The sequence below is a fragment of the Sinohyriopsis cumingii genome, chromosome 8, assembly GCF_028554795.1.
Source record: "Sinohyriopsis cumingii isolate HCF-2022 chromosome 8, ASM2855479v2, whole genome shotgun sequence".
Taxonomy (NCBI): Eukaryota; Metazoa; Mollusca; class Bivalvia; order Unionida; family Unionidae; genus Sinohyriopsis; species Sinohyriopsis cumingii.
Window position 1 is genome coordinate 114,101,032 of NC_142968.1, and position 14,862 is coordinate 114,115,893.

Below are 14,862 nucleotides of genomic sequence, written 5' to 3' on the forward strand. Positions count from 1 at the left end.
TGAACAGTCATTTGACCCATAACATCAAAATCTCTAGAGTCAAAATGAAAACCTTAAGAGTCAAAACTAAAATCCCAAGAGCCATTTGTTTCTGAGTCATGAACTTGTAGCTGGGATTGTTTTGTTATTCGTGGAGCACACTGATGCGAAAGCTTTCTTATCTCATATAAATAAAGGGAAACACTTGTAATTGATGCTTAAGATTTCTCACAACTGTGGAGATTTAATATCCTTCTCCTTAAATGTTACTTTATTTCTTTGGGAGTCTGAGGGTCAGAATGATCATCACTACCAAGTCATTTCCAAGATTGTGACAGGAAATAAAATATTCTTCTTGACCCATTGTGATTAATTAACATGAGCCAATATATACTTTAATGAAGAAGGAAGAAGTACATCTCATACGTTACTGTAAAGATTAAAAAATAAAACCTAAAAGCACTTTTAGTTTCACTCACAAAATCACTGACAGGTGACCACTGATGGCATTGATTGTGATTATCATGTTTCACACATAACATGCCCATAATGCATTTCAAGTCTATATTTCCACTTCAACAACTTTATTTTTGAGAAGAATGGTGAATGTCTTCTATCAGCATTATGTGGCAATGACAAAACAACCATGCTCAGCCTGCAAGAAATATCAAACTTTAGTTTTTCTGTGTCTGTGTTTTTAAAGCTGCTGACTGTTCTCCAATATTCCTTCATGCAAGTTTATCCCAAGGAGAAAGTTTCAGTGTTGGATAGGACATGAGCTGGGTTCCCGAAATCATATTCTTTGCCAATGCTTTTTTTGCAATCTTTTTTCTCTTCCTTAAGTATTGTGAGAAAACTTATCAACTTTCCATAAATATTCCTCTATGATTGTCTTGAACAATGCAAGAACAATGAAACAATACAAAAATCTAGGGTCAGCAGATTTGTAATAAAAGACTTGAAAGCCTCATGAACCACCTCTGATCCCTTTATTACTTATAACACGTCATAAACCTCTTGCATTTGGCCTCAACTGATTAAAACAGTAAGGTAATCTATCACTAGCTTGTTACATACATGTGTCAGCATTCACAACCTGATTACTACACATTTGATTTATAGAGGATCTCAAATGGGCAATGATTTGATATTGAATTTATAAAACTTGTTGAATAATGAGTTTCATAATAATAATATTGAATCATTACCCATTGGAGAATCTTTTTATCATATAGTTTTAATGAAGTGGACATTATTTAGATGGAAAGAAGAACGAATAATTTTGTTCATTCTGACAGACATTGTACCTTTCATTTGTTGTCCATAAAAAATAGTCCCAACCAAAGCTGAACTATTATTTACATTTAAAAGTAGATGATACTTTTCTTACAAACTATAAATCAAAGAACAAGCGTCCTTCGGAATAAACAGAAAATTTTACATAGACAAAATCATTTTTCAACACAGAATGTCCAATATGTCTGATGTCGCATTGTTTGATGCACTACCCGCACAGCTGGCAATTGATGTTTACATAAACTTAAAGTATTACTTTCACAACAAAACATTACGATGATATTGCGATATTCATGTGAATGAAGGTTTACTGGATGCAGAAATTCCCATATTTACTGTGATGTATTTGTGACCAGATATTTGCAGTATTTGATTTGGAACAGCAGACTACAGAATATGCAAATAAATTCCATTCTGACTCAGAATTACATCACATATTTACCACATAAATATGCAGTGGTTCAATAAACTTCTGTCAGCTTGGAGACTGGTTTATGTCCACATTCTTCTGTAAAGTGAGATGAGTTTATAAAACTTTATTTACTTACTAAGTTAATATTTAAACCACACTTGTATATAAGGTGGATTCCATGCTACAGATATACTGCCTCCCTCAACCCCCCTACCCCACACAAGCAATACACATAGTTTTACTTGTTAATGTTCTTGTTTTTATTTTGTGGTTTTAGCCATTGTTTATGTTATGATGTTACATATAACAAACCTGTGGGGATGAATTAGCAATACTGAGGCAGACAAGACCATTTTCTCCAATTCCTTTTCACGAGTTGATTTGAAAAATGGTGGCCAAAAATTCATTGAAACAAAAATATTCCAGAAGGTGGGGTTGAGAAAGTTTCCCCATGATCACAGCCAATCAATAAAGAGAATAATGCACAATAATTTCATGGGCTTATCTGGATCAATCAGAATCACATAAAGTGATATTTGAACATGTGGTAACATAAAAAATATGAAACTGCACATACTATAGGAAAACTATACCTACTATGTAATAAACACTGGTATTACATTTCCAGTCTCCAGTAGACTGGTTTCCATTGGTTGCTGCAACATGGGCAAATATATTGTTTAATTTTGTCTTAAACAAAAACAAAAACAATTCAAGAGTGCTACATTGCAACTAAAATAATAGGTGTAATAGATGGCCTTTCAAATGATATGTTTGTCCTATTGCATGCATATTGATGGGTCAGCAAACAAACAACATAAATGATTCAAAACTAAGCAAATCAAGACATAATTGATTCCCTCTTCCTCTGTCATAAACATCAAGGATAATCTCAAAACAATCTAACCTTGATTCACCTAAGCATGACATCAGTGACCTCTAGGCCCTGTCCAGTTTATAATGATTCTGAATAGGAACGGAGAATGGGTAAATAGTAGTCTAGCAAACGTCAATCACCGGCACATACAGTCAATTTGTCATGGACAGTGTATGCTCAGTACGAAACTATGCCAGAGGTAAATCAAGGGTAGATGCTCTGGCCAAAATCAACATGCATGGGAATTTCCATGCATCAGAAATGGGTAAAAGTTAGATTCCATGCATCAAAACCATAGAGTATGCATTTGTTGAGAACCCAATAATTAAAAAGTTAGGTATAAATAGTTCACCAACAGCCACTTTAACAAGTACTTTATATTGTCTACTTCTTAAAATTTCACCAAAATATTACAGTCCAAAAGATTCAAATAAATTTTAATTTAGAATCAACTCAAAAACATGCGACTGTAAAGCTGAGGTTACTCATCAACCACCACTGTGGTTTGAATGGATGAACATCATGGTGTGAAGACACCTGTATATGTGCTCACATGAGCATATTATACTGGCTGTTTCAAACTACATCCAGTTTAGAGATGTGTTCAACTACCATTTTCTAGTGAAATTCAAGTCTATGTTAAAACCTGCCTGTGTCCCAAGCTGGTTTCATTTTGAGTTTTAAGTGATTCATGTAAAACTGTAACATGAAGGTTATGAAGCTTTACTCACAATAACCTTTCTGTGGAACAATGGCTTCTTCATCTGAGGACTCCACCAAGTCAGGCAAGTCATTGTCGGATTCAGACATCTTGCTGATGACTATTCATCTGTAAACATAACAAATGTTGTTTGGAAAACAGATTTAAAACAAGTTTTTTTATATACATATTTTGAAGTCCTGGACTTCTGCAATAAATTCCCTATCAATAGTATGCAAGTCCAGTCATTGCCCTTACTCAAATGATTGTTTGATTCAATATTTTCGACAACCTCAAATCAATTAGCAGGGTCAACCCATTTGATAAAAAGGCATGAATTTTCTGAATACAGGAAAGATCGAATAAATAATGTCAGGGTTTGCAAATATGGAGTACGATTTTTCAGCATTGTTTTCATCTTTTGGCATGCATTTAGTGAGATCTGAATTAACTGTTCAAATGAATGTCCCAGAACAGACCTCATATTAGCATTTGGTAGAGAAGTTTTAAACTCTCCTTATTAACCAATCAGACAAACATTTTACTAAAATAAAAGAACAGATTGTTGTAAAAGATGTAATTAATATTCCATAACTTGCACAATACACGAGTCCAAAAGCATAGACCGCTACATAAATGATGGTGCAAAGGGGGTGGAGGGTGTAAATGTTCAAACACTCCTTTTACAATCCTCAAAAAAAGCTTTTCCCAGTAAAGCTATCTGCTTTTCTGTATATATCAACATTATATAATATTACTGCCTCAAATTTTTTATCATTAGATTCATGTTTCAAGTTGTATCATATACTTATCAGGGCTCTCAGGGACTTGAGCTTCTGTGCCAAATATGCATGAAATTCACAGGTGAAGCAATGTTTTCTGAGTAATGTGTCCCTGTCACATGCCTCATTTTTCTGTGATGATCTCTTATATATATATATATATATATATATATATATATATATATATATATATATATAGATAGTTTTGGTCAAAAATAGCCTATGTGTAGAAAAGACAATGGCCAAACTTAAGTTAACAAGGATGATGCCAGTTAATCCTTCCCTCATGTGACAACTTCAAAGAAAGCAATATTCCATGGGATATGTACATAAGTACATGTGATTGTTTGGCAAATAAACTGTGCCATTTGTTTCTTGAACAGTGTTTATATTGGTGACCAAGAATATACAAATCATGAAAGTAATTAAAGCTGTCTCTGAGTCTGGGTTAGACAACATTCTGTCAAAAGGGCCGATGCTTTAATGCAAAAATGAATTTCCAGACATTCAAGATAAGACAATTTCTTCCTTTTTCCTAGAGTATTAAAGCCATCTCAAATTCTTCATCAATATCAAGGTCTCCAAATTAGCTGCTATGGTACACATATTGTATGCCAGCTTATCACTATTTTCATTTAGCACAAAACAGACATCATAAGTCATTTGATGAAAACTGCATGTCATAAAGATCATCCATTCATAGAACTGAAACAAAAAGATTTTTAAGACAGCTTTGGCAGCAGCCATATTGTTTGTATGACTGGGACCATTTTTATTTAGGACTTGGTAAGAACCCTGACATAATATATATCATCCATTCTAGGGGAGCAGAGACGATATTTTTTAAACTATCATCATTGCAACAGCCATACTGGATTTATGACTGACACCATTTTTATTTATGACCAACTAAGTATCAAAGAAAACTACTGATGAAAACCCCCCACTGATGTATCAATCTATTTGGAAAGGAGTAAAGAGAACAATATTTTCAAGATGGCTTCCCATTCAAGAGTTAAGAATAACAAGATTTTTAATATGGATGTTGTGGTAGCTATATTGGACATCTGCCCAGAACCAGTTTCATTGAAGACCAACAGCACATCATAATAAGCCTTATGGTGAAAACCCCAGGTCAGTATGACTTTCTGTTCAAGTGGAGTTCTGATCAGATTTTTAGCTGGTTGCTATGTGGCCATAATGGATGTCATATCAGCACCATTTTTATTTAAGACCAGCTAGATATCATAAAAAGTCTTTTAATGAAAACCCCATGCTGATAATACTCATTGTGATAGCAGCAAAAACAAGATTTTTAAAATGGCCAATGTGTTGGCCATATTGGATATCCAAGCAGCACAATTTATATTTCCATGGAATGAATGAGTAAATAAAGTTTCAAGGCAATTCTATTACCATATATACTTATGTATAAGCTGAATAATTTAGGAAAAAATAAAAACCAGGAAGAAGGGGAGGGTGTCAGTTTATCCGCAGGCCAATGTCTAAACTTTTTTTTTAAGGTCTTTTTGTTGACTACTCCAATGGATGTAAATCTTGGGACATGAGGCATAGGCATATAAAAATAAAGTAAATTTTGGAGACCTGACAATTATTAAACTTATAAAGTACATGTACTATGATTGATTGATTTTGTTATTATTCTGCATGTGCCTATTTTCTGATTTCTCCAACATGAAATTAAATAAAGGTAAATACAGACTTCATAATTTGCGGGCCGGTTGAGTTTACCAGGGAGATCATGCTGAACTATACTGTACAGTACTTACACAGTGCAAAATGTGCAGTCACTTAAATCCTTACTTATTCCCAAACATAGATGCAGATTTTGCTTTCTTCATTGTTTTGACCAAATTGCATTCTTCCAGATAAAATTTCAGCTAGTCCTTAATAGCCGTTTCATTTACTTTGAATCGGGCAGTCACGGGTTACCCATTTTCAATGATATAAGTGATCCTACAAATTTAGGTAATATTTTTAAAAAGTTACACTCTTTTAATTGTACAAGGCACATAACCATCATAATTTACATGTTCAGGAAGAGTGGTAATAATAAAGGCTAAAATTCTCATATAGATCAACTAAGATTAACATCAATCAATTTTAGTTTAGTGTTTTAGCTGAACAAACATCATAACATTCCACAATGGAAAGCCTGATGTTTCGGCATCTCCTATGTTGATAGTTGGCGAATTTGTCTTTCGTTTTGTGACAGCAGTACAGGCCAGTTAATCATTAAAACCCTGAAACTGGCTTGTGATAAAAGGGAATTTTGACTGGTAACTATACCAGTACATTGATGTGTAATTGCCTTTTATTCCATAATATTAGCACGATTACCGTAGTTTTACAAAACCAAGTGTAAGGCATAGCTATGAACTTTTCAAAAATCAAGTAGGGAGACTGAATAAAAAAAAAAACTGAGATTGGGACCTAAAATTTTGAGGCTTTTCATGGCATTTTTAAGGCATTAAAACCCTGAAACTGGCTTGTGATAAAAGGGAATTTTGACTGGTAACTATACCAGTACATTGATGTGTAATTGCCTTTTATTCCATAATATTAGCACGATTACCGTAGTTTTACAAAACCAAGTGTAAGGCATAGCTATGAACTTTTCAAAAATCAAGTAGGGAGACTGAATAAAAAAAAAAACTGAGATTGGGACCTAAAATTTTGAGGCTTTTCATGGCATTTTTAAGGCATTAAAACCCTGAAACTGGCTTGTGATAAAAGGGAATTTTGACTGGTAACTATACCAGTACATTGATGTGTAATTGCCTTTTATTCCATAATATTAGCACGATTACCGTAGTTTTTTAAAACCAAGTGTAAGGCATAGCTATGAACTTTTCAAAAATCAAGTAGGGAGACTGAATAAAAAAAAAACAGAGATTGGGACCTAAAATTTTGAGGCTTTTCATGGCATTTTTAAGGCCTTGTTTTCACTAAATATTGAATGATCTTCTGGTCCAATATGCATGATAATTCGCAGAAAGACCATTTCTCCCTGTGACATGCCCTATTTTCATATTCTGGTCAGCTGTGGTCAAACTGCACAATAGCTAAAGATTAGTCTTAAATAAACAAACAAGAAATTCAGTGTGACTAATTAAAAGTTAATCCTCATCCATGCAACTATTCTGTGAAAATGATTGTCCCGCCATCGTAATTCAAAGAAACTATGTTCTACACTACTGTGCGTTATGCAAGCACCAGCAACTGATTGGCAAATAAAGGATTCTCAATTTTATTGAACTAAAGGTACCAAAATTGCCAGCCTCATGGTACCTTACATGTGGCAACTATTTTCCCCTCTTTGTATATCCGACCATATTCTCTTATTGTCAACTAGTAAAACATTTGGTATTGTTTATTATAAAACATGTATTCTGAATTAGGTTTTTGAGGACACATTTGCTGCATGGTATGTATTTTCCTTCCTTCTTTTAATTTAACGATGGTAATTAACATTGGTATATACAGTATAAAAATGCCAGGTGTTCACTCGTGTAAGTTTCCTTTGTGCGAATGGCACCATAGCATGTGGAGTTACAGCATTCATAGTGATCATTCTTGGGACTGAAATTAATTGTGGACGATTTTATTGTTGTGGTTTATTTTTTTGTTCTGGTTTATATTAATTATGTTGTCATATTATAGAGGTAAAAAAAATTAATTTACATGAATAATGTTTAAACTTAACATTCTATTTAGTGAAGAAGCGAATTCTTTATAGTAAATTAATTATTTCATCACAAAAATAATTCACAGGTGATACAACAGAACATGTAAGACTTTTCTTGTTTAGAAGAAATGAAAATTGAAGACAATGTAATAATCGGGAGTTCTCTGCAAAAATCGGAAGATATTATGAAATCGTAAGGTAGGTGTGGAGCAAAATGAAGAGGTTTTTCTTCCTCCTGGCATGAAAGTTGACAGGTATGATGTAAGGTCGCTTACATCAAAGCAAACTACAACCAGCTTTTATGGTATTAGCATAACTTTCGAAGCATTATTTTCGAAACTTTATTATTGTATGTTGGAGATATCATTAAAGTTTATTGCAATGGTGCCCATGATTCGACTTAAGGGGTGTACTTAATTCAGCGCGTAATTAAATCTACAATGCACATGCGGTGGCGACATTATGTAAATATGTTCAGTTGCCTAATTGCAAGGGTTAAATTGAACCGTATTGTTTGCTGGTTGTGTTGTCATACTGCGATTACAATTTAATGAGTTTGGTATTTACAATTTCAAAGCAAAGTAAAAGCGTAATTACTGGTGCATTGATATAAAATGTCTAATGCAATAATGCAAGAACAAACAATAATCAAGTCAAAAGGGAAAGGCAGCTACTCGCAATTGCTAAATTATTGTCATCATTCAATCAAATTACACACAAATCTAAATTAGGCAGAAACAAAATTAAATAAATTACTTTTCAAACAAGTTTATATTTCTTTTTAATAATCACTGCATGCCAACCTCGAGATAAGTATACATGTAATTTTTTTTAGTTTAAGTTTGCCTAAATAAATGCATTTAGAACTTAACCTCCCGCATCTTTACATGTCTCAGAGTTGTAGGTCGGCTGATACATGGGTCACACACTTTTTAGTGTTTATACCTGTTCAGTTTGGGGGTTGGCTTATATGCAAATGGGCTTATACGCAAGTATATATGGTAGTAGTTTAGGAAAAGTAGCAATAAAAAACTTATGCCAACTGATGGCTGCACAGACAATCAACAGACCATCCCATAAGATCTTCTGCTCTATCACCAGTAGAGCTAATAATAATTATGACCAGTATGATTGACTTAGACTAAGGCAATATTGTATCAGCAGATACTTTAAAATAGTGCAAAAAAAGTCCTTTGATTAAAAAACAATAAGGCAGCAAAATTTCTCATCTTTCAATAAATCAACTGTTGATGATGGTTGTTTTCTCTTTTTAGCATATTGACATTTTAAAGCACATGTGAATCTGGTCAAGAAAGAACATGGAAAATCTTTGAGACACATGGACAACACATGATGAACCTCCATGAGAACTTTCACACAAAACATTAGCAGAGCCCAAAACGACATGGACAGAGGTCAGATGGCAGTGATTGATAAAGGATGGCTGATGGCTGCACAGACAATCAACAGACCATCCCATAAGATCTGCTCTATTACCAGCAGAGCTAATAATAATTATGACTTCAGTATGATTGACTTTGACTAAGGCAATATTGTATCAGCAGATACTTTAAAATAGTGCAAAAAAAGTCCTTTGATTAAGAAACAATAAGGCAGCAAAATTTCTCATCTTTCAATAAATCAACTGTTGATGATGGTTGTTTTCTCTTTTAGTATATTGACATTTTAAAGCACATGTGAATCTGGTCAAGAAAGAACATGGAAAATCTTTGAGACACATGGACAACACATGATGAACCTCCATGAGAACTTTCACACAAAACATTAGCAGAGCCCAAAACGACATGGACAGAGGTCAGATGGCAGTGATTGATAAAGGAAAGCACCGTATACAACTTGGTCACCCAGGACATGTAACTTGTGATGAAAACGACAATAATGCTAATAAAAAACATGTATAAGAGCACAAATGAAGGCACAGAGAAATCAAACTTAGAATGTATATTAATAATGGCTTCAACTATGCCAAAAGACACTGACAAAAATTGTGGCAGACTACATAATTGAGAACTGAGTGGAAGAAGCAATTCTTGTGGCTGCTGAAAAAAGTGAAAGCAGATGACATATTAACATAATTTTTAAGTGATATAAGGCTACTGAAGAATAAATCATCTTATACATTATGAAAATATTAACTTGCAGCCTTTAGCTGTCTTAAATTTAACATGGACCATTTAGTTGCTGTTGAGAGTGGCCATGATATGCAGAAAAGGGAAGACAATATAATATGATATTGGGAAAACTCTCAAACTGGTGTGACTACAAAGCAGCACGGTTCTGTACAACTAAACAGTGAATAAATCATTAGAATAATTAAAGCCTTGTACTTGAAGACTTCAATAACCAGAATGCCATATATTTGTCGAGTCAAAGAACAAGAATCGAAAATAAATGATCTAATTTGGAAAAAAACACTAGTCTGCAGATGGAAGAGTGCAGTACAATATAATGTTTTGGGGCTGTTATGTATATTTGATTTGATTTAACTGTTTGTTTGTTAGTTTTACCCAAAAAAATTTCTTTCCATTACATGCTACTGTAATGTAATTTTACTTTGTTATTTACTGGAATTTTATATTTTCCAGAAATTAGTTTGACCTGTTTTTTCGTAAACAACTAATAATATTAAAACTTTGTATCAAATGCTGACCTAGTACCAGATCTTCATTCAGATTCAGTAAGAGTTGATATAAATAACTTCTTTTATTTTTTTACTATTCATTCTTAGCGTGGGATTTATAAAGTGAGATTGAGGCTTTAAACATGTAGCAATTACTTTGAAATTCTGGTTTTACCAGAGGGCTGACCCTTATCTGGGCATCAGTTTTGCACAGTAGCCAGATTTAATAGTTGTGTTTTGAGAAATAACTTCAGTTGGGCTTTTAAACACTTCGACGTGAATGTTTTGTTTTTTTTGTGTTGTGACCAGTTTAAGTTGAAACTCTATTTTATGGAACTATTAATTCTTTTCCCTGGGAATATTTAAGTGTTCACACAGAATTCCTGGACAAAGATGTTTATTAAAATTTTATTCTGAATTCAAACACCAGAATGTTATTTTCTGTGGTTCAACAAAGAACTGTTGACACTTCAGTACAATACTGACTACAGTATACATCATCACCTTCCATTTTGGATTTTCATTGGCACTTGAACTCAGATTCATTAGAACATTTTATAACTAGGACTTCTAATTTTTAATTCCTGGATTATTTTTGGATTTGATTTTTAAAACAATGTTCTTTTCCTCATTTTTACCTTGTTTTTCTAATGAAATAAATTATTTATTAAATTTTTACATAACGTGTTGTCTTCACTTTTTTCGTGTTAATGTTTTTGAAAGCCTAAACATGTAACAGGACAAATACTGAAAAAATAGTTTCTCTGTAATGTCATCTTATGAGGCTGAAACTTTAATCCAGAATATAATAAAAATAACGATCATTTACTTTTTGCATTTTTCTTTCTATCATTTTGAAAGTGAGAAAGTAACAAGTTTATGTAAGGGACTCTCATAAATAGGTAGAGTACTAATGACTTCCATGAGTGAAGAGTCCAAGACTCCTAATCCTCAAATTCTGTTGACAACCATGCGTATCTGCAACATGCTCTTTTCTTTCAATAGGGCTGTGAGGTGGCTCAGTGGTTAGCATGCTGGACTCAAGGGTGTTGTTTTGAATCCTAATACCTGATCAGTTACTATGACTTGTCCTTGGGTATCAGGCAGTTAACTCCAATTGTCTTGGCATTAAATAAGATACTCATGTTGCTGTGCTGTACAACACCAAATCAGCAATAACAAATTGTCTTTTATTAATGTTTACATATGATGGAATAGTTGAGCCATGTAAGATGATGCTCTGTTACCATTTCCGATAATAAGCTGTACTCACAGAAACATGGTAATAGAAGACTTAAATCTGTGACTTTATCAACTGTGTCAGAGACAAGCATCATAACTTCCTTATAAATGAAAAGAGGTTGTGTAAATATTCTAAATACACAAGGAATTTAATGAAGATGATTAATTAGACATGAAAATGTGTGACCTTTGTGCATTTGGTAAATCTTTCTGCATCCCAGAGTTGACCCTGAGATGATGACAAACAACTAATATCCTTATCCATACTAGATAATAGTAACGGGAGTTTAGTGACAAACACTGAACAGTTTTCTTGGATGGATGTTGTAAAGAAGTGAATAGGACAATTAGCTGGCTCATGGAGGCAGCAGAGATAAGCTGCATTTCTGGATGTTTGAGACGACATGGATTTATTCTCTGAAATGAAAAATGGAAAGTGTCAAGGCTGTCCAGTAAAACATTCCGGAGAAAAGTCCAGAACATCCATTAATGGAAACCTCATAAATTGTGCTGTATAGGCTGAAATTATATTTAAATGCTGACAGGTGTTACATCTTTTCTTTTTTTTTTTAAAAAAAACAACAAAATTTCACAGCCAATTGCATTGTTACTCTTAGTGCTAATTTACTGGCATCTCAGAGCTAATCTTTATACAGTACTTTGAATTTTCAAAATAATGTCAGACATGCATAAAGAGATACACCCTCTCCAAAGTCTTGACCAAGACTTTCTGCCACCATTTCCCCCCAAAAAAAATTCGGACATAAAGTCAGGTTACTTTAATCTTATCAACGTAAAATTTATGATACAACCAATCTGCTGTTCTGCCATCCCTGGTGGTAAGTGCTAATTAATTAACCATCTGAATTTTCATAAAAGAATCGTTCTTGCCTGTTTTACGGAGTTTCCAAGTGCTCTATAAATAGCCTATATGCCTTGTTCAATATAGTATCCGGTTCTTTCTTCCCACCCTACCCCTACAAAAACTGGAATTGTTTATTAAATAATGTAATAAAAATGTATATCTAGACTTTAATCTTACTATAGGTATTATTATAAAACAAAATAATCTGAAGCTATCGTCCATCCGTTGCTCGGCTACTAGTTGGTAACTGAGATCTTGTACTAAAAATAGCATACTATACAACGCGACTCGCAAGACAAATAGTAGACACCAACCTCCATCTAATTTATCTGTATATAAAAGGCCCGACAGCATAAAATGTTCCTTTAAATAGTGTGATCATTTTAAAATACAATATATATGTACTCTCAACACAAAATGAATAAACATATAATCACGTCACATTCTCTGCACGTGGGTCATGCTTAGACTTACGCGTAACAGAATATTGGGCAAGGGTCAAGTTCACAACACCCTGCGTCAAAAGACATTTCATTATAAAAACGTATACAATTATTGAAATACTGCATTAAATAATTCAACAATATATGTGTCAAAGGTTAAATGTAAAAGTCGAAACTTACTGATATTCAAAATATGTGTACTTATCACGCTTTACAACCGAAACATCTGGAAATCACCGAGGCCAAATGGCGGTACATCTTACTATTTGTAGCATTTAGACTGGTACAAACTCGTTTAAGCAAAAATTTCCAATGTTCATTCAAGAAGACTGCCTTGCAACCGGTCAGGAAAAATGGTCTTCAGACTGGTCATTGATTACTAAACGCAAGTTATCGCTATTTTTGCTTTCCAAATGCGTGCACAGACTGTTTGACTATTAAGTTGACATCTTTTATAGTCCGGTACCCTGACCCGTAGCTAAAACTACCCTTATCTCAGAATTATGGGCTTTATTCTACCTTCCCCAAAATGACGCCAAACAAGGCAGACAGGTTAAACAAAAAACACAAAAAAAAAAACGTTCAGAAATCATTGGTACATGTAGCAGTTTGTATATACGTTGGACGAAAAGTTCTTGTTTAAGCAATGTGTGTTAAATAAACAGTTGATCCGCACTATATAAACAGTGATCTGGTTATAAGACGTACCCAAACTACTTAGACCAGCCTGGCTCTGACAGGCAAGGAATGTCACGTGTACGATGTTTTCTTTTGATTTCAGGCCAGTAGCTGGGGTGGTTGCGTGTATTCAGTGTAAACGTTGGTCATGAAATCATGGAGCGATTTTTCTCATATCAAGGTTGATTACGTATTGGCAGCTGCGCGACTGCATTTTAATAAAGTTTTGCAAATAGGACTCGAAAATGATGACGATAGTTCTAATTGGCATTCAGAGTTTAGATTTTATTATATATATATATATATATATATATATATATATATATATATATATATATATATATATATATATATATATATATATATATGTATGAGCAGCAGGGAAGTTGTACAGACCTTCCGTTCCAGACCAAATAAAGCTTCCTACGCGAACTTTCTCCGTAGAAGCCTCAGAATTAAAAAATAAAGCCTTCTACGAGAGCTAATTTTCGTGCATTTCAGACCGAGTGCATCGGTTGGTCGCGCCGGTGTGTTAGTAAATATAGCATCCGAGACAGGAAAAATAAATAATCAGGGAATTTTTTTGTTGTTTTTTGTTGCAACGCGGGGCTGCTTTTTCATGAATAAATTTGATCAAGACCGATACGATACCGACTGCGTGGATCGTGAAGATTTATCGTAATAAAACCATGCGGCGTTGCCTGAGCGCGGCTGAACAAATTTTTAAATTTATTTATATCCACGTCACCGTTGCACCAGGTCTGATGGATATTTCTCAGCGTGTGCGTGTCCACGCCGTTGAACACAGATAAAATATTGCAATTGTCCCTAATCACCTTTGGAATCTGCGTATATCTCTGTGTTACGTAAATAACATCGGTGTTCTTGTGTCTGCCACGCGAGAATATCCTAGCTGGGTTGGTCTGCTTGTCCAGCATAACATCGTCGAATACAATAAGATTATTAACATCACCGTCCAAATTTTCCACGGATGGAGCTTCATTGATGTCTGTGATGAATTCGATTGTGCCTTCGTCGGTATTGTCGCTAAATTCTTTTAACACCTGATAACAACGTTGATCGTCAACGGATGGTGCAACCAAATACAATTTGTCCCATTTTAGCCATCGCATGATCAAATTCAATAACAATTGTGTCTTTCCAGATCCAGATGGACCAATGATTATCATTCTAATCGAATTCGGTAATACCGCGTGATGTTTTATTTGCTCGCGTCG

The 14,862-nt window shown here is 34.0% G+C and overlaps 1 protein-coding gene across 2 annotated transcripts in view; it reads right to left on the bottom strand.

Annotated features, from left to right (window-relative positions):
• The window catches only part of LOC149794416 (uncharacterized), a 159,077-nt gene extending 145,467 nt beyond the window's left edge, over positions 1 to 13,610 (bottom strand). For both annotated transcript variants that reach the window (XM_089968612.1, XM_089968611.1), the window contains exons 1-2: positions 13,127 to 13,610; positions 3,296 to 3,393 (exon numbers count right to left, since the gene is read on the bottom strand). In XM_089968612.1, the coding sequence (XP_089824738.1) occupies positions 3,296 to 3,374 (79 nt within the window). In that variant the 5' untranslated portion in view covers positions 3,375 to 3,393; positions 13,127 to 13,610. The remainder of the gene's footprint in view (positions 1 to 3,295; positions 3,394 to 13,126) is intronic.
• Positions 13,611 to 14,862: the final 1,252 nt, after the last annotated feature.